Source organism: Hypanus sabinus, chromosome 3, assembly GCF_030144855.1.
Source record: "Hypanus sabinus isolate sHypSab1 chromosome 3, sHypSab1.hap1, whole genome shotgun sequence".
In the NCBI taxonomy this organism is placed as follows: domain Eukaryota; kingdom Metazoa; phylum Chordata; class Chondrichthyes; order Myliobatiformes; family Dasyatidae; genus Hypanus; species Hypanus sabinus.
In genome coordinates this window covers 193,592,701-193,616,571 of record NC_082708.1, presented here as the reverse complement: position 1 = coordinate 193,616,571, position 23,871 = coordinate 193,592,701, and the positions used below count along the sequence as shown (strand labels likewise).

The 23,871-nt window shown below is 46.1% G+C and overlaps 2 protein-coding genes across 9 annotated transcripts in view; one reads left to right on the top strand and one right to left on the bottom strand.

Annotated features, from left to right (window-relative positions):
• fam113 (family with sequence similarity 113) overlaps positions 1–16,682 on the top strand; it is an 80,641-nt gene extending 63,959 nt beyond the window's left edge. For both annotated transcript variants that reach the window (XM_059965931.1, XM_059965930.1), the window contains exons 8-9: positions 10,529–10,651; positions 16,223–16,682. In XM_059965931.1, the coding sequence (XP_059821914.1) occupies positions 10,529–10,651; positions 16,223–16,431 (332 nt within the window). In that variant the 3' untranslated portion in view covers positions 16,432–16,682. The remainder of the gene's footprint in view (positions 1–10,528; positions 10,652–16,222) is intronic.
• A 141-nt stretch (positions 16,683–16,823) lies between these two features.
• The window catches only part of LOC132392016 (dynactin subunit 1-like), a 284,878-nt gene continuing 277,830 nt past the window's right edge, over positions 16,824–23,871 (bottom strand). For all 7 annotated transcript variants that reach the window (XM_059965917.1, XM_059965919.1, XM_059965915.1 and 4 more), the window contains 3 exons: positions 23,754–23,851; positions 23,229–23,315; positions 16,824–17,343 (listed from right to left, as the gene is read on the bottom strand). In XM_059965917.1, the coding sequence (XP_059821900.1) occupies positions 17,206–17,343; positions 23,229–23,315; positions 23,754–23,851 (323 nt within the window). In that variant the 3' untranslated portion in view covers positions 16,824–17,205. The remainder of the gene's footprint in view (positions 17,344–23,228; positions 23,316–23,753; positions 23,852–23,871) is intronic.

Genomic DNA, 23,871 nt, shown 5'->3' with positions numbered 1-23,871 from the left:
GGTGCAGATCCCTTTGCCCACTGCAACCCCAATCTTGGTGTCATCGCAAATTTGCTGCTCCAGTTAACCACCGTATAAGACCAAAAGACATGAGCAGACCCAATAGGCCATTTGGCCCATTGAGTCTGCTCAGCCATTCAATCATGGCTGATCCCTTCCCCCCCCCACCCCCCTCAGCCCCAGTTCCTGGCTTTCTTCCCATAACCTTTGATGGCATGTCCAATCAAGAACCTATCAATCTCTGCCTTTAATACACCGAACAACCTGGCCTCCACAGCTGCCTGTGGTAATAAATTCCACAACTTTACCCCACCTCTGGCTAAAGAACTTTCTCTGCATCTCTGTTGTAAATGGATGCCCCTCTATCTTGAGGCTGTGTTCTCTTGTCCTAGGCTCCCCTACTATGGGAAACATTCTTTACATATCTACTCAGTCTTGGCCTTTCAACATTCGAAAGGTTTTAGTAAGACACCCTCTCATCTTCCTAAATTCCAGCGAGTACAGACCCAGAACTATTAAATGATCCTTGTATGATAACCCTTTCATTCCTGGAATCATCCTTGTGAACCTCCTCTGCACCCTGTCCAATGCCAGCACGTTTTCTGACGTGAGGGGTCCAAAACTGTTCACAATACTCAAGGTGAGGCCTCACCACTGCCTTATTAAAGTCTCAGTATTACATCCTTGCCCTTGTATAGACCTCTTGAAGGTCTTCTAGACCTCTTGAAATGAATGTTAACATTGCATTTGCCTTCCTCACCACTGACTGTACCTGCAAGTTGACCTTTAGGATGTTCTGCACAAGGATTCCCAAATCCCTTTGCATCTCAGATTTTTGGATTTTCTCCCCATTTAGAAAATAGTCTGCTCATTTATTTCACCTACCAAAGTGCATGCCAATGCATTTTCCAAAATTGTATTTCATTTGCCACTCTCTTGCCCATTCTCCTAATCTGTCTAAGTCAATCTGCATCCTACCTGTTTCCTCAACACTGCCTGTCTCTCCACCAATCTTCATATCATCTGCAAACTTGGCAACAAGAGCATCATCTAAATCACTGATAAGCAGCATAAAAGAAGTGGTCCCATCACCAACCCCTGCAGAACGCCACTAGTCACTGGAAGCCAACCAGACAAGGATCCTTTTATTCCCACTCGCTGCCTCCTACCAATCAGCCAATGCTCTAAGCATGCCAGTAATGTTCCTGCAACACCACGGGCTCTTAACTTAATAAATGGCCTCTTCTGTGGCACCTGGTCAAAAGCCTTCTGAAAATCCAAATACCTACTGCATCTCCTTCATCAATTCTACTTGTAATCTCCTCAGAGTTCCAAGAGATTCATCAGGGAATATTTTCCCTAAAGGAAACCATGCTGATTTTGTCCTATTCTCCGCAAAGTGCATCTGGTTGTAGCTCATTGAAGACAGTGTTAGGGATCTGGAGCAGCAGCTGGATGATCTTCAGCTTGTATGGGAGAGTGAGGAGATCATCAATCAGAGTTACAGGGAGGTAGTCACCCCTAAGTTGCAAGAGGTGAGTAGATGGGTGACTGTCAGGAGAAGTGGAAATGGCCAGTTAGAGCAGAGCACTCCTGTGGCTATTCCTCTCAAAAACAAGTATACCACTTTGGTTACTGTTGTGGGGATGACCTCCCAGGGAATGCCTTGGCAACTGGGTTACAGGCACTGAGCATGGGTCTGTGGTGCAGAAGGGAAAGAGAGAAGAGAGGATTGGTAGTGATAGGGAACTCAGTAGTGAGATGAAGAGACAGGAGATTCTGTGGACGCGAATGGGACACCAGGATGGTATGTTGCCTCTCGGGTACCAGGGTCAGGGACATCTCAGATCACGTCAACAACATTTTGGAGAGGGAGGGAGAGCAGCCAGATGTCTTGGTACATATTGGTACCAATGACATAGGAAGGAAAAGCAATGAAGTCCTGAAGAGAGAATTTAGAGAGCTAGGTAGAAAGCTGAAAAGTTGGACCTCCTGGGTAATGATTTCTGGATTGCTGACTGTGCCACATCCAGTAAGGGTAGAAACAGGATGATCTGGCAGATAAATGCGAGGCTGAGAAGTGGGTGCAGGGGACAGAGCTTCAGGTTCTTGGATAATTAGGATCTTTTCTGGGGGAGGTATGATCTGTCAAAGGTGCCGGGTTGCACCTGAACCCAAGGGGGACCGATATTCTCATGGACAGGTTTGTTAGAGCTGTTGGGAAAGGTTTAAACTAACTTGGCAGGGGGCTGGGAACCGGGGTGAAGGGACTCAGGAAGGGATGGATGGTATAAAAGCAGAGATAGCATACAGTCAGACTGTCAGGAAGGGTGGGCAAAGAATAGGACATAACTGCAACCAGCAGGGTGAGTATCAGTGCAGTAGGGATGCAGAGTCAGTCCAAAGGGGAGCAAATCCAGGACTCAAAGTGTTGTATCACCATGCAGAGTACAAGTAGTAAGGTGGATGATCTCAATGCACTTTTACAGATTGTCGGGGAAGTTGTGGCGAACACTAAATTGTGGCTGAAGGACGGTTGTAGTTGGGAGCTGAATGTCCAAGGTTACACGTCATATCAGAGGGATAGAAAGGTAGGCAGAGGGGGTGGTGTGGCTCTGCTGGTTTAAAAAAAAGGCATTAGGTAGAAAGATGTGACATAGGATTGATTGGAAGCTGTTGAATCTTTGTGGGTTGAGTTAAGAAACTGCAAGGGTAAAAGGACGTTATATACAGGCCTTCCAGTGGTGGCTGGGAGGTGGACCACAGGTTACAACTGGAAATAGAAAAGGCGTGTCAAAAGGGCAATGTTATGGTAGTCATAGGTGATTTCAACATGCAAGTCGATTGGGAAAAATCAGTTTGGTAATGGATCTCAAGAGAGTGAGTTTGTTGAATGCCTAAGAGATGGCTTTTTAAAGCAGTTTGTTGTTGAGCCAACTAGGGATTAGCTATATTGGATTGGGTGTAATGTAATGAACCAGAGACCATTAGGGATCTTAAGGTAAAATAACCATTGGGAACCAGTAATCACAATATGATTGTGTTGAACTTGAAATTTGACAGGGAGAAAGTAAAGTCTGATGTAGCAGTATTTCAGTGAAGTAAAGGATATTACAGTGGTATGAGAGAGGAGTTGGCTGAAGAAAATTGAAAGGAGATCCTGGCAGGGATGACAACAGAGCAGCAATGGCGTGCGTTTCTGGAAAAAATGGGGAAGGTGCAGGATAGATGTGTTCCAAAAACAAAGAAATACTCAAATGACAACCATAGCTGTCAAAGGAAGTCAGAGCAAATCGAAAAGTAAAAGAGGGCATACAACGCAAAAATTAGTGGGAAGATAGAGGATTGGGAAGCTCTTATACCCTACAGAGAGCAGCTAAAAGAATCATTAGAATGGAAAAGATGAAATATGAAAGCAAGCTAGCAAACAATATCAAAGTGGATAGTAAAAGCTTTTTCTAGTGCATTTAAAAAAATAAAGGAGAGATGAGAGTCATTATCGGACTGCGAGAAAATGAGGCCAGAGAAATAATAGCAGAAGACAAGGAGATGGCAGATGAACTTTGAGTAATTTGCATCATCTTCACTGTGGAAGACACTAGCAGTGTGCCAGATGTTGAAGAGTTGGAGAAAAGAATTGAATTGACTTTATTTCTTACATCCTTCATGTACATGAGGAGTAAAAATCTTTATGTTATGCCTCCATTTAGATGTGCAATGAGCAATCATAGTAATTTATAATAATAGAAGAGACAATGTTACAGAGGAATACACTCAAATCAGCAAGAGTTCATCAGTCAGGTGGGAAAAGCTGTCCTGGAGCTTGTTGATCCTGGCTTTTATGCTGCGGTACCATTTCTCACTTAGAGAAGTGAGTGTAGTAACTGTTACAAGGGAGAAGGTCAGCAGGACAAGAAGAACTGACCCTGGGGTTCTGCAAGAGTTAGCAATAGAGACTGTGGAGACGCTAATAAGTTTCAATAGGTGCATTTAATGTCAAGAGAAATGTGAACCTTATACACCCTGAAATTCTTCTTCAGACATACATGAAATCAGAAGGGCGCCCCAAAGAATGAATGAGAGTTAAAACATTAGAACCCCAGAGTTCCTCTACCAAGTCCCCCTCACACGCACAAGCAGCAGAGTGGCAGTGACTGCCCCCCCTTGTACTAGCAAAAAGTGTCAGGACCCTCCACCGAGCAATCAAGTGTGCAGCAAAGCACCAATAAAGAGAAAGATTTGCAGTAGTTTCAAAAGATGATGAGAGGCATTGATCATGTGGACAGCCAGAGGCTTTTTTCCGGGGCTGAAATGGCTGCCACAAGGAACCGTAGTTTTAAGGTGCTTGGAAGTAGGTTCTGGGGGATGCCCGAGGTAAGTTTTTCACACGGTGGTGGTTGTGTGGAATTGACTGCCAGCGACGGTGGTGGAAGCAAATACAACAGGGTCTTTTAGGAGACTCTTAGATAGGTACAGTCAGCTTAGAAAAATAGAGGGCTATGCGCGAGGGAAACTCTCGGCAGCTTCTAGACTGGTTACATGGTCAGCACAAAGTTGTGGGCCGAAGAGCCTGTAATGTGCTGTAAATTTCTCTGGTCTATGTTCTAAGAATCATTGGACTCCAGCATGGTTCTGAAGGACTGTAAAATTGCAAATGTCACTCCACTCTTTAAGAAAGCAGGAAGACAACAGAAAGGAAATTATAGACCAGTTAGTCTGACCTCAGTTAGAGTCAACTGTTAAGGATGAGGTGATGGAGTACTTGGTGATGCAGGACAAGATTGGACAAAGTCAGCATGGTTTCCTTCAGGGAAAATCCTGCCTGATGAAACTCTTGGAATTCTTTGAGGAGACTACAAGTAGGATAGATAATGGGGATGCAGTGGATGTTGTATATTTGGACTTTCAGAAGGTATTTGACAAGGTGCCATACATGAGGCTGCTTACCAAGTTAATAGCCCATGGTATTACAGGAAAGTTACTAATATGGTTAGAGCATTGGCTGATTGGTAGGAGGCAGTGAGTGGGAATAAAAGGATCCTTTTCTGGTTGGCTGCCAGTGACTAGTGGTGTTCCAGAGGGGTCTGTGTTGGGACTGCTCTTTATGCTGTAAATCAATGATTTAGATGATGTAATAGATGCCTTTGTTGCCAAGTTTGCAGATGATACAAAGATTGGTGGAGGGGCAGGTAGTGTTGAGGAAACAGGTAGGCTGCATAAGGACTTGGTCAGCTTAGGAAAATGGGCAAGAAAGTGGGAAAATGAAATGCAATGTTGGAAAATGCATGGTCATGCACTTTGGTAATAGAAATAAATGTGTGGACTATTTTCTAAATGGGGAGAAAATCCAGGAATCTGAGATGCAAAGGGACTTGAGAGTCCTTGTGCAGAACAACTTGCAGATTGAGTCAGTGGTGAGGAAGGCAAATGCCATGTTAGCATTCATTTCACGAGGTCTAGAATACAAGAGCAGGGATGTGATGCTGAGGCTTTATAAGGCACTGGTGAGGCCTCACCTTGAGTACTGTGAACAGTTCTGGGCTCCACATCTAAGAACGGATGTGCTGCCATTGGGAAGGATTCAGAAGAGGTTCACAATGATGAAAAATGAAAGTGTTATCAGACGAAGAACAATTGATAGCTCTGGGTCTGTACTCGCTGGAATTTAGAAGAATGGGGGTGGGGGGAATCTCACTGAAACCTTTCAAATGTTGAAAGGCCTTGATAGAGTAGATGTGGAAAGGATGTTTCCCGTGGTGGGAGAGTCAGGGCAAGAGGGCACAACCTCATGAGAGGTGCCCATTTAAAATAGAGATGCAGAGAAATGTCTTTAGCCAGAGGGTGGTAATGTTGTATAATTTATTACCACGGGCAGCTGTGGAGGCCAGGTTTTTGGGTGTATTTAAGGCAGAGCTTAATAGGTGTTCCTGATTGGACATGGCTTCAAAGGTTACGGGGAGAAAGCTGGGATGTGGAGCTGTGGAGGAAAAAAAGATCAGCCATGGTTAAAAGGCTGAACAGACTCGATGGGCCAAATTGTCTTATTATACTCCTGTCTTGTGGTCTTATGATTCCGGGGGTGGGGGTGGTGGTGAAGGCAGGAGATTTTGGCTGTGAGGTAAATTGGGTTGGCCATGATGAAATGGCAGAGCAGACTCAATGGGCCAAAGGGCCTAATTATGCTCCTATAGCTTATGGCCTTATGGGTCAGTCATGATCATATCTAATCAAATCAAGTTTAAGCATCTATAAGGAGAAGCACTGTCGACATTTCAGGCTGAGACCCTTTGTCAGGACTAACTGAAAGGAAAGATACTAAGAGATTTGAAAGTAGTGGGGGGAGGGGGAAATGCAAAATGATAGAAGACCGGAGGCGGTGGGGTGAAACTAAGAGCTGGAAAGGTGATTGGCAAAAGTGATACATAGCTGAAGAAGGGATAGGATCATGGGACAGGAGGCCTTGGGAGAAAGAAGGGGGAGGGGGGATGCACCAGAGGGAGATGGAGAACAGGCAAACAACTAAATATTTCAGGGATGGGGTAAGGAGGGGAGGAGGGGCATTAACGGAAGTTAGAGAAATCAATGTTCATGCCATCAGGTTGGAGGCTGCCCAGCCGGTATATAAGGAGTTGTTCCTCCAACCTGAGTTTGGATTCATTTTGACAGTCGAGGAGGCCATGGATAGACATATCAGAATGGGAATGGGAGGTGGAATTAAAATGTGTGGCCACTGGAGATCCTGCTTTCTCTGGCGGACCGAGCGTAGGTATTCAGCGAAACAGTCTCCCAATCTGTGTTGGGTCTCACCAATATATGAAAGACCACAGCGAGAGCACCGGACGCAGTATACCACGCCAGCCGACTCACAGGTGACGTGTCGCCTCACCTGGAAGGACTGTCTGGGGCCCTGAATGGTGGAGGGAGGAAATGAAGGGCAGGTGTAGCACTTTTTCCGCTTACAAGGATAAGTGCCAGGAGGGAGATCGATGGGAAGGGATGGGAGGGGCTGAGTGGACAAGGGAGTCGAGTAGGGAGCAATCCCTGTGGAAAGCAGAAAGAGGGGGAGAGGGAAAGATGTGCTTTGTAGTGGGATCCCGTTGGAGGTGGCAGAAGTTACGGAGAATTATACGTTGGACCTGGAGGCTGGTGAGGTGGTAGGTGAGGACAAGGGGAACCCTATCCCGAGTCGGGTGGCGGGCGGATGGGGTGAGGGCAGATGTGCGGGAAATGGGAGAGATGCGTTTGAGAGCAGAGTTGATGGTGGAAGAAGGGAAGCCCCTGTGTTTAAAAAAGGAAAGACATCTCCTTCGTCCTGGAATGAAAAGCCTCATCCTGAGAGCAGATGCGGTGGAGGTGGAGGAATTGTGAGAAGGGGATAGCATTTTTGCAAGAGACAGGGTGGGAAGAGGAATAGTCCAGGTAGCTGTGAGAGTCTGTAGGCTTATAGTAGCTATCAGTAGATAGGCCGTCTCCAGAGATGGAGACAGAGCGATCACGAAAGGGGAGGGAGGTGTCGGAAATGGACCTGGTAAATTTGAGGGCAAAGTTAATGAAGTCGACGAGCTCAGCATGCGTGCAGGAGGCAGCGCCAATGCAGTCGTCGATGTAGCGAAGGAAAAGAGGGGGACGGATACCCGTATAGACTTGGAACATGGACTGTTCCACAAAGCCAACAAAAAGGCAGGCCTAACTTGGACCCATATGGGTGTCCATGGTTACACCCTTGGTTTGGAGGAAGTGGGAGGAGCCAAAGGAGAAATTATTGAGAGTAAGGACTAATTCCGCTAGACGGAGGAGATTGGTGGTAGAGGGGTATTGGTTAGGTCTGGAATCCAAAAAGAAGTGAAGAGCTTTGAGACCATCTCGGTGGGGGATGGAGGTATATAGGGACTGGACGTCCATGGTGAAAATAAGGCGGTGCGAGCCGGGGAACTTAAAATCATAGAAAAAATTTAAAGCATGAGAAGTGTCACGAACATAGGTGGGAAGAGATTGAACAAGGGGGGATAAGACAGTGTCAAGGTATACAGAAATGAGTTCAGTGGGGCAGGAGCAAGCTGAGACAATAGGTCTGTCTACCTGGACAGGCAAGTTTGTGGATCTTGGGTAGGAGGTAGAAACGGGAAGTGCGGGGTGTGGGAACTATGAGGTTGGTGGCAGTGGATGGGAGATCCCCAGAGCTAACTTCTGTTAATGCCCCTCCTCCCTTTCTTACCTCATCCCTGACATATTTAGTTGTTTGCCTGTTCTCCATCTCCCTCTGGTGCTTCCCCCCCCCCCCCCTTTCTTTCTCCCGAGGCCTCCCGTCCCATGATCCTTTCCCTTCTCCAGTTCTGTATCACTTTCGCCAATCACCTTTCCAGCTCTTAGCTTCATCCCACCCCCTCCGGTCTTCTATCATTTTGTATTTCCCCCTCCCCCCACTACTTTCAAATCTCTTACTATCTTTCCTTTCAGTTAGTCCTGACGAAGGGTTTCGGCCCGAAAAGTCGACAGTGCTTCTCCTTATAGATGCTGCCTGGCCTGCTGTGTTCCACCAGTATTTTGTGTGTGTTGTTCAAATCAAGTTTAATTGTCTTTCAAACCATACGTGGATACAGCTGAACAGGACAGCGCTGCTCTGGGGCCAAGGCGCAACAACATACACGTGCAATCAAAATAGCAAGAAATTGGGAAAAACAAAACAGTCACGTAAGAAAACCCATTTTTAGTCCAAGACCCTGAGCAACAAGAACTAATTTATGGTTCCCAATAGTCCAGCCTGTAATTCCATCGATCCAACACTGGAGGGCAGCACTGATAGGAGCAGCCACCCCAACCGAGACTAGACACCACATCCTGCAGTGTGAGGCCTCGTCCTCACCGCGACGGAGGCAACAGTGCTGCCTTATTGCCTGTCTCACCACCGAACTAGGGAAGCAAGCCTGTGGCAATCAATCTAAGGGTCTTGCAACTGCAAAAGAAACGTTCAAGACAGTTATGGTTGCATTACACTCCATACATGATGAAATAGCGGAGACACCTGATGGGCCAAATGGCCTAATTCTGCTTCTAAAACTTGGGTTCTTTTTGCTTATGGATAAGGAAGAGTGACGAGGCCCTGAAAAATGAGTTTCATGCTAAGTTTAAAAAATACAAAACAGTGGCATTGGGGCAGTCTCAGCCCATTGAGACTGCTCCACCATTTGATAATTTTTCCCCCATACTCCATTCTCCTACCTTTTACACCCTGACCTATCGGGAATCTATCACCCTCCACCATAAGTACACCCAATGACCAAAGACCTGGCCTCCACAGCCACCTGTCGCAACAAATTCCACAGGTTCACAACTCTCTGTTGCAACAAATTCCTCATTTCTGTTCTAAATGGCTGTCTCTCTATTTTGAGGTTGTGCCCTCTGGTCCTAGACTTCCCCACTAAAGGAAACAGCCTCCCCACATCCACTCTATCGTGGACTTTTATCATTCGATAGGTTTCAATGAGCAACCCCCCCCCCCCCCACCCCCCACGTTCTAAATTCCAGTGACTGCAAGGCCAGAGACATCTATTGCTCCGGACACGTGACCAGAAGACATGGGAGCAGTTTGGCCCATCTAGTCTTTGCCGCCATTTCATCATGGCTGATCCAATCTCCTGCCTTCTCCCCACCTTATCCCTTCAAGTCCTGGCCAATCAAGAATCTATCAACCTCTGCCTTAAATATACATAAAGTTTTGGCCTCCACAGCTGCCTTTAGTGAAGAATTTCACAGATTCACCACTCTCTGGCTGTGTCCTCTGGTCTTAGACTCTCTCACCATAGGAAACATTCTCTCCACATCCACTCTTATCAAGGCCTTTCGCCATTCGATAGGTTTCAATGAGGTGACCCCCTCAGTCTGCTGATTTTCAGTGAATACAGGCCCAGAGTCATTAAATGCTCTTCATATGACAAACCATTCAAACCTGGAAACATTTTTGTGAGCCTTCTTTGAACACTCCAGTCTCAACACATCCTTTTTAAGGGGCCCAAAAACTACTCCCAAGTGAGGCCACACATTTGCTTTATAAAGTCTCAACATTACATTCTTGCTTTTATATTCTAGTCCTCTTGAACAATAATAATCATATTTGCCTTCCTCACCATTCCACTGTCCTGCCTAGCATTCCCACTACTCTGAGAAAGAAACTTATTTGAAGTTTACTTTAGGCTCTGCCTCTCGTGGCTGAATCCTTTTGAACCAAAGCCTTCAAGCCTTCTTCCCCACTCAAACCGTAGGTGCTCCTGCAATGGCTTGAACTCCTTTTAAGACCATAAGATTTAGGAGCAGAAGTAGGCCATTCGGCCCATTGAGTCTGCTCTGCCATTCAATCGTGGGCTGATCCACTTCATCCAGTCATCCCCACTCCCCGGCTTTCACCCCAAACCCTTTCATATAGTTACATGTGTGGCTGGGATGATCATCTGCTCGTATTTAGCCCCATGTGTGTGCGCTTAAGTCCCCGTGCTGCTGTGATTAACCCTGCATATGCTGCTTTGTTTTCCAGTCCAGGTGCCGTGGGAAGTTGGTGCCCAAGGATCTGCCTCTCGCAACTGGAACAACTTCAGATCTGACTGGCCTGAGCCCTGTCTGCCACCTGTGAGATTCAGGAATGCCTGTGGTCCTGACGGTAGGTTATATGTCTCTGTGTCCCCATATGATTGGCAGAACCACTGTGTTGGGACTAAAACTGCAGGGAAGAAGTAAGTTTGCTGATGACACGTTAATAATGTAGAACATTGTTGTAAGTTAGAACAGCACACTGACAGGATGCCGAGCTGGGCTGAGAGCTGACGAATGGAGTTGAACCTGGAAAAATAGACAATAGGTGCAGAAGTAGACCATTCGGCCCTTCGAGCCTGCACCGCCATTTTGAGATCATGGCTGATCATCTACTTTCAATAGACAATAGGTGCAGAAGTAGACCATTCGGCCCCTCGAGTCTGCACCGCCATTCTGAGATCATGGCTGATCATTCACTATCAATACCCAGTCCCTGCCTTGTCCCCATATCCCTTGATTCCCCTATCCATCAGATATCTATCCAGCTCCTTCTTGAAAGCATCCAGAGAATTGGCCTCCACCGTCTTCCGAGGCAGTGCATTCCACACCTCCACAACTCTCTGGGAGAAGAAGCTCTTCCTCAACTCTGTTTTAAATAACTGACCTCTTATTCTCAATCCATGCCCTCTGGTACTGGACTCTCCCAACATCTGGAACATATTTCCTGCCTCAATCCTATCAAATCCTTTAATTATCTTAAACGTTTCAATCAGATCCCCTCTCAATCTCCTCAATTCCAGCGTGTACAAGCCCAATCTCTCCAATCTCTCTGCGTAAGACAGCCCTGCCATCCCAGGAATCAACCTAGTGAATCTACGCTGCACTTCCTCAACTGCCAGAATGTCCTTCCTTAAACCTGGAGACCAAAACTGTACACAATATTCCAGGTGTGGTCTCACCAGGGCCCTGTACAAATGCAAAAGGACATCCTTGCTCTTGTATTCAATTCCCCTTGTAACAAAGGCCAACATTCCATTTGCCCTCTTCACTGCCTGTTGCACTTGCTCATTCACCTTCATTGACTGGTGAACTAGGACTCCTAGGTCTCTTTGCATTTCTCCCTTACCTAACTCGACACCGTTCAGACAATACTCTGCCCTCTTGTTCCTGCTTCCAAAGTGGATAACTTCACATTTATTCACATTGAATGACATCTGCCAAGTATCTGCCCACTCACTCAGCCTATCCAAGTCTCCCTGTATTCTCCTAACGTCCTCTTCGCATGTCACACTGCCACCCAGTTTAGTATCGTCAGCAAACTTGCTGATATAGTTTTCAATGCCCTCATCTAAATCATTGACATAAATCGTAAAGAGCTAAGGTCCCAATACAGAGCCCTGTGGTACCCCACTAGTCACCTCCAGCCAGTCTGAGAAACACCCATTCACTGCTACCCTTTGCTTTCTATCTGCCAACCAGTTTTCTATCCATGTTGAAACCCTGCCCCCAATGCCATGAGCTCTGATTTTACTCACCAATCTCCTATGTGGCACCTTATCGAATGCCTTCTGAAAATCTAGGTACACAACATCTACTGGCTTACCCTCGTCTAACATCCTTGTTACACCCAATACCCGGTTCCTGCCTTGTCCCCATGTCCCTTGATTCCCCCATTCATAAGATATCTATCTAGCTCCTTCTTGAAAGCATCCAGAGAATTGGCCTCCACTGCCTTCCGAGGCAGTGCATTCCAGACCCCCACAACTCTCTAGGAGAAGAAGTTTTTCCTTAACTCTGTCCTAAATGACCTACCCTTTATTCTCAAACCATGCCCTCTGGTACTGGACTCTCCCACCATCTGGAACATATTTCCTGCTTCTATCTTGTCCAATCCCTTAATAATCTTATATGTTGCAATCAGATCCCCTCTCAATCTCCTTAATTCCAGCATGTACAAGCCCAGTCTCTCTAACCTCTCTGCGTAAGACAGTCCGGACATCCCAGGAATTAACCTCATGAATCTACGCTGCACTTCCTCTACAGCCAGGATGTCCTTCCTTAACCCTGGAGACCAAAACTGTACACAATACTCCAGGTGTGGTCTCACCAGGGCCCTGTACAAATGCAAGAGGATTTCCTTGCTCTTGTACTCAATTCCCTTTGTAATAAAGGCCAACATTCCATTAGCCTTCTTCACTGCAAAATGTGGTGATTCATTTTGGAAAGTTGAACTTGAAGGCAGAATACTGGGATTCTTAGTGTGGAGGAACAGATGGATCTTGTCATCCACATACATAGATTCCTGATAGTTACCAGATGTATTGGCCTTCATAAGTAAAGGGATTGAGTTCAAGAGCACTGTGGTAATGTTGCAGCTCTATAGAATCCTGGGCTGACCAGACGGAGTATTGTGCTTAGTTCTGGTCACCTTATTATAGGAACGTACAGCATAACAGAGTACATGATAGGAACAGACCCCATGGCCCACAATGAATTAATTATGGCCAACTAAACTGATCTCTTCGGCCTGCACAATGCCCATATTCCTCACATTCTTCTGCCTATCTAAATCTCTAATGTATCTGCCTTTACCACTGGCCCAGTCAGGACATTCCAGACATCCACTATTCTATGTTTAAAAACAAAAGCTTCCCTTCATATTTCCTTTGAACCCTACTCCCTCTCACCCAAAATGTATGCCCTCTGGTATTAGACTTTTCATGCCTTGGAAACAGATACTGTACTGTCCGCCTACTCTATCTACGCCTCTCATAGAGGAGGTGGTGTTTGCTGCCTCGAGGGAAATCAGGGTAGATAAATCCCTAGGGCCTAACAGGGTTTTCCCTCGGACCCTATAGGAGGTAATTGCTGAACAATTGTGTTCTCCTGGCATGCTCCCCAATTCAGGCAACGTTCTTGTAAATCTCCTTTGCACCCTTTCTATAGTTTCCACATCCTTCCTGTAGGGAGGTGACCAGAACTGAGCACAGTACTCCAAGTGGGGTCTGACCAGGATCCTATATAGCTGCAACATTACCTCTCAGCTCCTAAACTCAATCCCAAGATTGATGAAAGCCAATACACCGTACGCAGCCTTAACCACAGAGTCAACCTGCACAGCAGCCTTGAGTGTCCGATGGACTTGGACCCCAAGATCCCTCTGATCCTCCACACTGCCAAAAGTCTTCCCATTAATGCTATATTTAAGATCTCCTCCATCGTTTTTTTTAAACTCCACACATGAATTACCATTCTGATCTTCCAGAGAACCAGTTTTGTCTCTTGCAATCCTTTTAACATGTCTGTAGAATTCCTTGGGGTTCTCCTTCACCTTGTCTGCTAGAGCAACCTTGTGCCTTCTTTTAGCCCTCCTGATTTCTTTCTTAAATGTTATAACTATATAACAATTACAGCACAGAAACAGGCCATCTCGGCCCTTCTAGTCCATGCCAAATGCTTACTCTCACCTAGTCCCACCTACCTGCACTCGGCCCATAACCCTTCATTCCTTTCCTGTTCATATACCTATCCAAATTTTTTTAAATGACAAAATCAAACCTGCCTCTGCCACTTCTATTGGAAGCTCATTCCACACAGCTACCACTCTGAGTAAAGAAATTCCCCCTCATGTTACCCCTAAACTTTTGCCCCCTCTCAACTCATGTCCTCTTGTTTGAATCTCCCCTACTCTCAATGGAAAAAGCCTATCCACGTCAACTCCATCTATCCCCCTCATAATTTTAAATACCTCTATCAAGTACCCCCTCAACCTTCTACACTCCAAAGAATAAAGACCTAACTTGTTCAACCTTTCCCTGTAACTTAGGTGCTGAAACCCAGGTAACATTCTAGTAAATCTCCTCTATACTCTCTAATTTGTTGACATCTTTCCTATAATTTGGTGACCAGAACTGTACACAACACTCCAAATCCGGCCTTACCAATGCCTTGTACAATTTTAACATTACATCCCAACTCCTCTACTCAATGCTCTGATTTATAAAGGCCAGCATACCAAAAGCTTTCTTCACCACCCTATCCACATGAGATTCCACCTTCAGGGAGCTATGCACCATTATTCCTAGATCACTCTGTTCCACTGCATTCTTCAATGCAGTTAGATATGGCCCTTGTGGCTAAAGGGATCAGGGGGTATAGAGAGAAAGCAGGTACAGGGTTCTGAGTTGGATGATCAGCCACGATCATACTGAATGGCGGTGCAGGCTCAAAGGGCCGAATGGCCTACTCCTGCACCTATTTTCTATGCTTCTACTAATGCCCTATCATTTACCATGTGTGGCCTATTTTGATTATTCTTACCAAAATGTAGCACCTCACACTTATCAGCATTAAACTCCATCTGCCATCTTTCAGCCCACTCTTCTAACTGGCCTAAATCTCTCTGCAAGCTTTGAAAGCCTACTCCATTATCTACAACGCCACCTATCTTCATATGTTGTCTTGCATTTCTTGGACTCTGTAAGCATATCATTTGTTCAAACCTGCCCATACCTGCTGTGCTTTTTTTTTCTCTTAACCAGGGCCTCAACATCTCTTGAAAACCAAGATGTCCTACACCTTTATTCTGACAGGCACATACCCATTTTGGACTCAAAATCTTTTTGAAAGCCTCCCACTTACCATTAAACTTTTGTCATTAAACAGCCTTGCATAGTCCACTTTTGCCAAATCCTTTCTGATGCCAGCAAAACTGGCCTTTCTCCAATTTAGAATCTCAACCTGGAGATCAGACCCATCTTTTTTGCAGATTTGCTTAATGGCATTCTGATGACTAGATGCAAAATGTTCCTTTACACAAACTATTGTCACCTGCCCTGTCTCGTTTCCTAATAGATCAAGTATTGCAAACTCTCTCGTTGGGACTTCTACACCTGATGAAGGGAATTCTCCTAAACACGGTGACAAACTCCATCCCATCTAGTCCTTTGACCATATGGGATTTCCCCGTCAGTATGTGGAAAGTTAAAATCACCTACTATAATAACCTTGTGTTTCTTCCAACAGTGGTAATACCATTCTTATTTCTCAGTTCCACCTGTAACACCTCAGTAGACAAGTTCTCCAGTCTGTTCTGATTGAGCATTACCATGATACCATCCCTCCTGCTTTAATCCCTCCCACTCTGTCACGTCTAAAACAATGAAACCCTGGAATATTGAGCCGCAAGTCCTGTCCCTCCAGCGACCAGTGTCTACAATATCAGAGTTCCAGGTTTTGATCCGTGCCCTGAGCTCATCTGCCTTTCTTACGATACTTGGATTGATATACAGGTAGCATGCTCAACCTTTTGATTCCTGACCTTGTCTGAGGTCTTACCAGCATCTGCCAGATGTGGACTTGCCTGAAAATTGCTATTCCCAATTAACTCCTGTTAAATCTATCCCAATCACCTTGAAACAAATGCCCTGGTCCACGATTCAAGAAGGGAAATGGGAATAATAATAGGATTATACACTGAGTCTCACAACAGTGGAAGTGAAGTGACTGGAATGTGTTGCTTGAGATGGTGGTGGGAAGGATGTCTTAGAACATTACAGAACAGAAACAGGCCTTTTGGCCCTACTTGGCATTGTGAACAGCGTGTTGGGAAGTGTGTGCAGAGGGATGATGTGCTGTGAACCTGTCGTGTCCCATGACAGAACTTGCCCTTTTGCTTACACCTTTTCTTATTTTGCAGGACCTCCTACTGCCAGGGCTTTTGCCCCCATCTCGCAGGCCATGGATGACCCTCAGTTCCGGAATTTCTCCTGGAGACTGGTGTGCAACAGGCGGGTGATGAGGCGACGAGTGAACTGGAGGAGGGCGCAGGAGCCGTACAGCCACAGCTCGCCTCATCGGGGTCGCTGCCGGCCAGCATGCTCCAGCCGCAGGGGCTTCTCCCCCTGAGAGCCTTGGACATGTCCTGTGTGAGGAGGAATTGTCACTGTGTATCTGACCTGTGGAGTGTGTGAGATGTTGGGGGGGGGAGGGAGGATGAGGGGTTGGGAGTGTGATGGGAAGAGCCATTTTCAGAACAGAAAAAAAAAGCAGGATTCTGTTGTGGGACGCAGCCTTTGCAGTGTTACAGCCGCTGAAGATCTGGGGCTACGGCACTGGGACTAACCCTTCCTCCCACAGGGGTGAGGGGTATATTCCCCCCCCCCCCCAAAAACATTTTAATTGTGGCCATGGTGATTGCTTCCATCAACCCCAATGCCAGCGTCCACTGTTAATTTGAGCACTGTAGGCAGTGGTTAGAAGGCATCCCTTCCCACCCCAAAGAACAGATACCACACCCAGCAGTTCAGCATTTGATTTTATTCATGAACAGCTACAAGCAGCAGATGCAGAATCCCACCCCCATGAGGACATCAGTCATCTGGTGGTGGACTGCAACACCTCATCGGAAACGTTTACTCCCGTTCTGTCTGTTCAGACCCTGCAGAAGCATTATCCTGCAGCTGCTGAGGGATGGGGCTGTAATGCTGCAGTTTTTTTGGGGTGTATTCAGGGATAGGGGAATCTAGTTCATGGCTGTTTGTACTTACAGGTGTAGTGTGGGGGCCGGTGGGTGATGGCCATGGCTTTTGGAGAGGAAGGGTGAGTAGGTGAGGGGCTCTAGGAGATTGAGGCCACTGGTACACGTGCACACTGTGACCTGGCCAAGGCTGAGCGGTGTCTCTAGGAGATGAGGCGACTGTGTAACTGGTACAGTTGTTCCTGCTGCATCACCACACGGTGACACTGACCCTCGCCCGGTGCACACGGGAGAACCACCTTGCCCACACACACGGCGTCTGACCGCTGTTCCTCCTGTGCCTGTAACACAAACCAATGAGATAGGTTCACTATCAGATTCCTTGGCCTGACCTGTCACAGCCAGGAAGGTGCAGAACAGTGATGACACTCCCCAAACATTCATTACCAACCTGATGCTAAGGAAGGACATAGCTCACCCGCGGAGGGAACAGGAACTCACCCACACTGGCCTGTAGTTTCAAAGTAATTCTACACCCTCCAGTCCAGAAATGAAGTACAAATCTCCGTCCTTTCTTATCCAGCTTCTCATGAGGTGTGAGAATGCACTAGGTCAGGCCCTGGTCCTCTTGCAGGCTATTTTAAATCTCCACTGACTTCTCCCTGCAAAACTTGACTGTTGTCCAAGACATCACAAATTTTTGCCATCCTCTTAGCCACCATTGTTTTCTCCACTCTGCACACTTAAGATAAATAGTCATGGACTTCTTGGCCAAGAAAGTTCACCAACACCCCTACTTCTTCAAGCAATCTGGCACGTCCCAAGTGATCCCAGATCTGGGTGCATCGTTGCTTAGTTTGGCAACTGCTCTGCCTATGGAACTAGCCTCAGGCACACAGCCAGCATAATCAAAGACCCCTCCCATGGGGCCTGAAAATCTGCCACAAGGCTCAAAAATAGCTTCTACTCTGTCACAGATCTACTGAATGGTTCTCCAGTAATGACCTGAATTGACATTATGTTCTTGCACCTTATTGTCTGCCTGCACTGCAGAGTCTCTGTAACTGTTACACTTTATTCTGTATTGTTGTTTTACTGTGTAATGAGCTGATCTGTATGGACAGTAGGCAAGACTAGCTCAGTACGTGGCAATAATAAATCAATTCCAATTAAAAATCTCACCCATTTCCTTTGGTTCTTCACTCAGACAGCCATGGTGTTCTCTCCCTAGCCACCATGATAATCTTAATATTTCTCTATAATATCTCCAGAGCCTGCTTCAGCCAGAATCTTTCTCTTTTTGCCTTTCTAACTTCCCTCTGGAATCACCTGCATTTCTTGTGCAGTGTATTCCTCCCACATTCTCTTCACCAGAGTCTCAGTAAATGTCATCAACCAGGGTTCTGAACTTGCCAGCCTTGCCCAACAGGAACATGCAGACCCTGAAAATCCGACATCCCTCTGTTAAAGGCTTCTGAGTTCCTTTCCCTGCAGTCTCACCCATTCGAGCTCTGCAAGATCCCACCTAACGGCCCTGAAGTCTGTTCTGCCCTGCTTCAGGACTTCTCCATAACTGTTTTAAAACTAATAGAATTATGGTCACTGGACCCAAAGTGTTAGTCAACAGACACTTGCACCTCATTCTCCAGAAGACCCAGTGCTGTACCCCCACCTATATATTGATAAAGAGTAACACACAGAATTCTGCTGCAATTCGGGCAAAATCCTGATGAAAGTTCACAGCCCAAAATGCTGATTGTTTAATCCCCTGTCAACCCTGTATGGCCTGCTGGATTCCTCCAAACTTTTATGTGTTCTGGATTTGAAAGATCTCATTTTACCCTAAAATGCAGAATTAGGTCATTGAGTCTGCTTCACCAGTTTATCATGGCTGATTTATTATCCCTCTCAACCCCATTCTCCTTCCTTCTCAGCATAATCTTTGACTAATAAAGAACCTAATAACCTCTTTTTAAATAAACTCAATGACTTGGCCTCCACAGCCATCTGTGGCAATGTATTGCACAGATTAACCACCCTCTGGCTAAAGAAATTCCTCATCTGTTCTAAATAGACACCCCTCTATTCAGAGGCTGTGCCCCTCTGGTCCAAGACTTCCCCCCCCCCCCGCCCCCCCCAATATAGGAAAAATACTCTCCACATACATTCTCTCAAGGCCTTTTCAATCAGATACCCCCACATTCTTCTAAACTCCAATGAATATAGAGCCACGAAACGCTCCTCATATGTTAACCCTATCATTCCTGTAAATCTCCTCTGGACTCTCCAATGCCAGATAAAGGGTCCAAAACTGCTCACAATACTCCAGTGTGGTCTGACCACTGCTTTATAAAGCCTCATAACAACCTTGCTTACATATTCTGGTCCTGAATGCTAACATCACTTTTGCCTTCCTCACCACCGAGTCAACCTGCAAATTAACCTTTAGGGAATCCTGCACAATGACTTCCAAGCTCCTTTGCATCACTGATTTTTGAATTTTCTCCATTTAGAAAATAATCTATGATTTTATTCCTTCCACCAAAGTACATGACCATTCACTTCCCTACAGTATATACCCTCTGCCACATCTTGCCCATTCTCCCAATCTAAGTCATTCTGCAGACTGCCTGCTTCCTCAGCACTCTGCACTATACACCCAGAAAAGAAACTCTCGGACACACTTCACAAATTCTGCTCAGTCCAAACCTTTCACACTGTGGCTGACCCAGTCTATATCAGGGAAGATAAAATCTTCACCAGTACAGTAGTTCTGTTCCCTGTGAATGCGAGGCAGTGTTTATCAGCCAGAAAAGATGCACGGTGGAAATGCTTATTAAGGAGCATAGGAGGTGTATCCATTTGGGTTACCCGGAGTAATCGGCAGTAGCAGAACACTACATTCGCAATGGCTTTTGGGACCGTCTGGTAAAGGAAACCATTGAAATAAAACTAGAGAGAAAGAATCTTAACAAAGACGAAGGTCTCGCTCTAAGTAAGAACTGGAATTTGATTGTAAACAAAGTGGGACAGCGGAAACTTGATTGGATGAAGATTTAACCAATCAAAGGGATGGAATACAAGGGTATAAAGACCACCTTGACTAGACATGCCCAGGCATTGTCCCTGAAGAAGATGGCAGAGTCTGTCATTGAAACACCGGTTATAATCAATGCCTGTAGCCAGCTGGAAGCCCAAGAAGTTTACAGAAGGTGGTGGTGTGGATAGTGTGGAGCACTGGCAGATGGAGTTTAACTCTGCCACATGTGAAGTGTTGCATTTTGACAGATCAAATATAAAGGGACAGTACACTGTTAATGGCACGACCTTAAGAGTACCGATGGATCTTTGGGTGTAAGTCCAGAGTTCTCTGCAAGTGGTCACAAAAGCAGGCAGGCTGGGAGATAACTGACTCATTCACTGATGTCAAGAAGTGAGGAACAAGTGAATACTGGGAGCAAAGAAGATGCCAGTTATTGTACTGGAAAAAAGTATTCCAGACGAGAACTTCCACCAGCTCATCCTACACATGAACTATAAAAGTTTCATTTAAAAATGTGAATATTTGTAAAACTTTGTAATTTTAAAAAGTGGGCATCTAGCTAGTTGTGTGAACATTTTCCCTATGTATGCTGTACACAGAAGGCAGGGAAGTTCCCATTAGTCCACCATCAACTGAGCCATGAAGTGGCATTTAGAACAACCAGCCACTGGTTGAGTGACAATTTATTGAGTGACAATAAATTTGAGATGTTTATATATATATATATATATATATATCTGTTAAATATCGGTATACTGTATATAGATAGATATAGATGATCCAGATGAAAACAAAGATGAGTAGGAGAGCAAGGTGCATAAAATATAAAGCTTGGTGCTGTTGTAGATAGTATATTGGAGCCTCAGGCAATGATCTTTGCATCATCAATGGAGATGGGAGAGGTTCCAGAGGACTGGAGGGTTGCAGATATTGGATTTATAAACATTTGGAAAGGCATAATGTAATTAGGAATAGTCATTATGGCTATGTCAAAGTCAGGTCATGCTTTACGAGCCTGATTGAATTTTTTGAGGATGTGACTAAATACATTGATGAAGGTAGAGCAGTAGGTGTCGTGTATATGGATTTCAGCAAGGCATTTGATAAGGTGCCCCATGGTTATAGAGAAAGTAAGGAGGCATGGGATCCAAGGGAACATTGCTTTGTGGATCCAGAACAGGCTTGCCCACAGAAGGCAAAGAATGGTTGCAGAAAGGTCATATTCTGCATGGAGGCTCGTGACCAGTGGAGTGCCTCAGGGATTTGTTCTGGGACCCTTACTCTTCGTGATTTTTATAAATGACCTGGATGAGCAAGTGGAGGGATGAGTTAGTAAATTTGCTGATGAAACAAAGGTTGGGGGTGTTGTGGATAATGTGGAGGGCTGTCAGAGGTTACAGTGGGACATTGATAGGATGCAAAACTGGGCTGAGAAGTGGCAGATGGAGCTCAACCCAGATAAGTGTGAAGTGGTTCATTTTGGTAGGTCAAATATGATGGCAGAATATAGTATTAATGGTAAGACACTTGGCAGTGTGGAAGATTAGAGGGATCTTGGGGTCCGAGTCCATAGGACGCTCAAAGCAGCTGCGTAGGTTGACTGTGTGGTTAAGAAGGCAAATGGTGTATTGGCCTTCATCAATCGTGGAATTGAATTTAGGAGCTGAGAGGTAATGTTGCAGCTATATAGGACCCTGGTCAGACCCCATTTGGAGTACTGTGCTCAGTTCTGGTCGCCTCACTACAGGAAGGATGTAGAAGCCATAGAAAGGGCGCACAGGAGATTTACAAGGATGTTGCCTGGATTGGCGAGAACGCCTTATGAGAATAGGTTGAGTGAACTTGGCCTTTTCTCCTTGGAGCAATGGAGGATGAGAGGTGACCTGATAGAGGTTTATAAGATGATGAGAGGCATTGATTGTGTGGATAGCCAGAGGCTTTTTCCCAGGGCAGAAATGGTTGCCACAAGAGGGCACAGGTTTAAAGTGCTGGGGAGTAGGTACAGAGGAGATGTCAGGGGTTAGTTTTTTACTCAGAGTGGTGAGTACGTGGAATGGGCTGCCGGCAACGGTGGTGGAGGAGGATACAATAGGGTCTTTTAAGAGACTTGGATAGGTACATGGAGCTTAGTAAAATAGAGGGCTAATTGTATGCCTAGTAATTCTAAGGTAGGGAGATGTTCAACACAACTTTGTGGGCTGAAGGACCTGTATAGTGCTGTAGGTTTTCTATGTTTCTATGGGTGGGGGCCCAGGTGAGATCTGATAGAGGTTACAAGGTTATGAGAGGTATAGACAGGACAGACAGCCAGCATCATTTTCCCCAGAATGGAAATGTCTAACATTAAAGGCACAGGTTTAAGGTAAGAGAGGGTGAAGCAGATGTGTGGGACAAGTTTATTTAACACAAGGAGTGGTGGGTGCCTGGAATACACTGCCCGGGGTGGTGGTGGAAATGGATATGACAGAGGGGTTCAGACAGAAAACAGTGAAGATAAGGACATTACGTGGGCAGAAGCGATTAGTTCTGATAGGTGTTCAATTAATTAGGTCACACAACACTGGGCTGGCTGGCCTGTACCTGGGCTGTCAGTCCTACAATTATGGGCTGAATGGCCTCTTCCATGTAGGTCGTATGTTTAAAGCAGTAGAGAAAGTTAGGATTTAGTGAAGACAGGTATCACAGTGGAAAGGGACAGGAGATGAGAGGTTCCCTGATACACCACAGTAACTTTCAGCATCTGAGGGACGACAGTGGAGAGTGACCTTAAGTCACCATCTTCCCCAGGGCAATGACCAGGTGCTGTGACTAACACAGAGCAAGCTGGGTTATAGCCCTGATCAGCCAAGCTCGAGTTCTAGCTCACTCTCAGTAGGTTGTGTGACCATCTTCAACTCCATCCCTGAGACCCAGTCCCTGACCTGAACTGTGTCTGTTCATGCTTTTGGCCAAGCCTAAGGTCACCACTGGTCCCAGACAGAAAGTGTGGGAACCCTCCAGCACAATATCAATATGGAGACATTGGGAGGGAGAGGGAAAGGAGGAAGAGAGGATGGCTGATCAGAGAAGGGGGGATGGAGAATTGAGCAGTAGGGGATGGGGGTTGTCAGAGAAGAGGGGGAGGTAAATGGGATGGAATGATTAGAGGAGGGGAAGGAGTGGGAAAGAACAGAGGACACTGACCTTGGTGAAGGCAGCGGTGGGAAACAGTGCAAAGTCAGATGGGGCACGAGCTCCTGGTCGCTGAACGGAGACACGGCTTACCTCATCCTGTGGAAAGAGAGGTGGTGAAGACCAGCAATGTCAACAGCAACCCCCCCCCACCCCCAAAACCAGTACAGAGCTTTACCTTGATGAGCTCAATACTCTGATTCACCCCCCCCCCCACCGGTACACCAATTCACCTCCCCCCGGTAGAGAGATTTACCTTGATACACTCAACACTCTGATTCACTCCCCCCCCCCCCCCAGGTACAGAGATTTACCTTGATACACTCAACACTCTGATTCACTCCCCCCCAGGTACACCAATTCACCATTCACCTCCCCCCCGGTACAGAGATTTACCTTGATACACTCAACACTCTGATTCACTCCCCCCCCCCCCCCCCAGGTACAGAGATTTACCTTGATACACTCAACACTCTGATTCACTCCCCCCCAGGTACACCAATTCACCATTCACCCCCCCCTGGTACAGAGCTTTACCTTGATGCGCTCAACACTCTGATTCAGCTGTTGCAGACGTGCCGTCTGCTCGAGGAGCTGTGTGGCCGGGCTCACCCTCCTCTCAGCCGCTCCAGAACCTGCAACACAAGTTTGGATC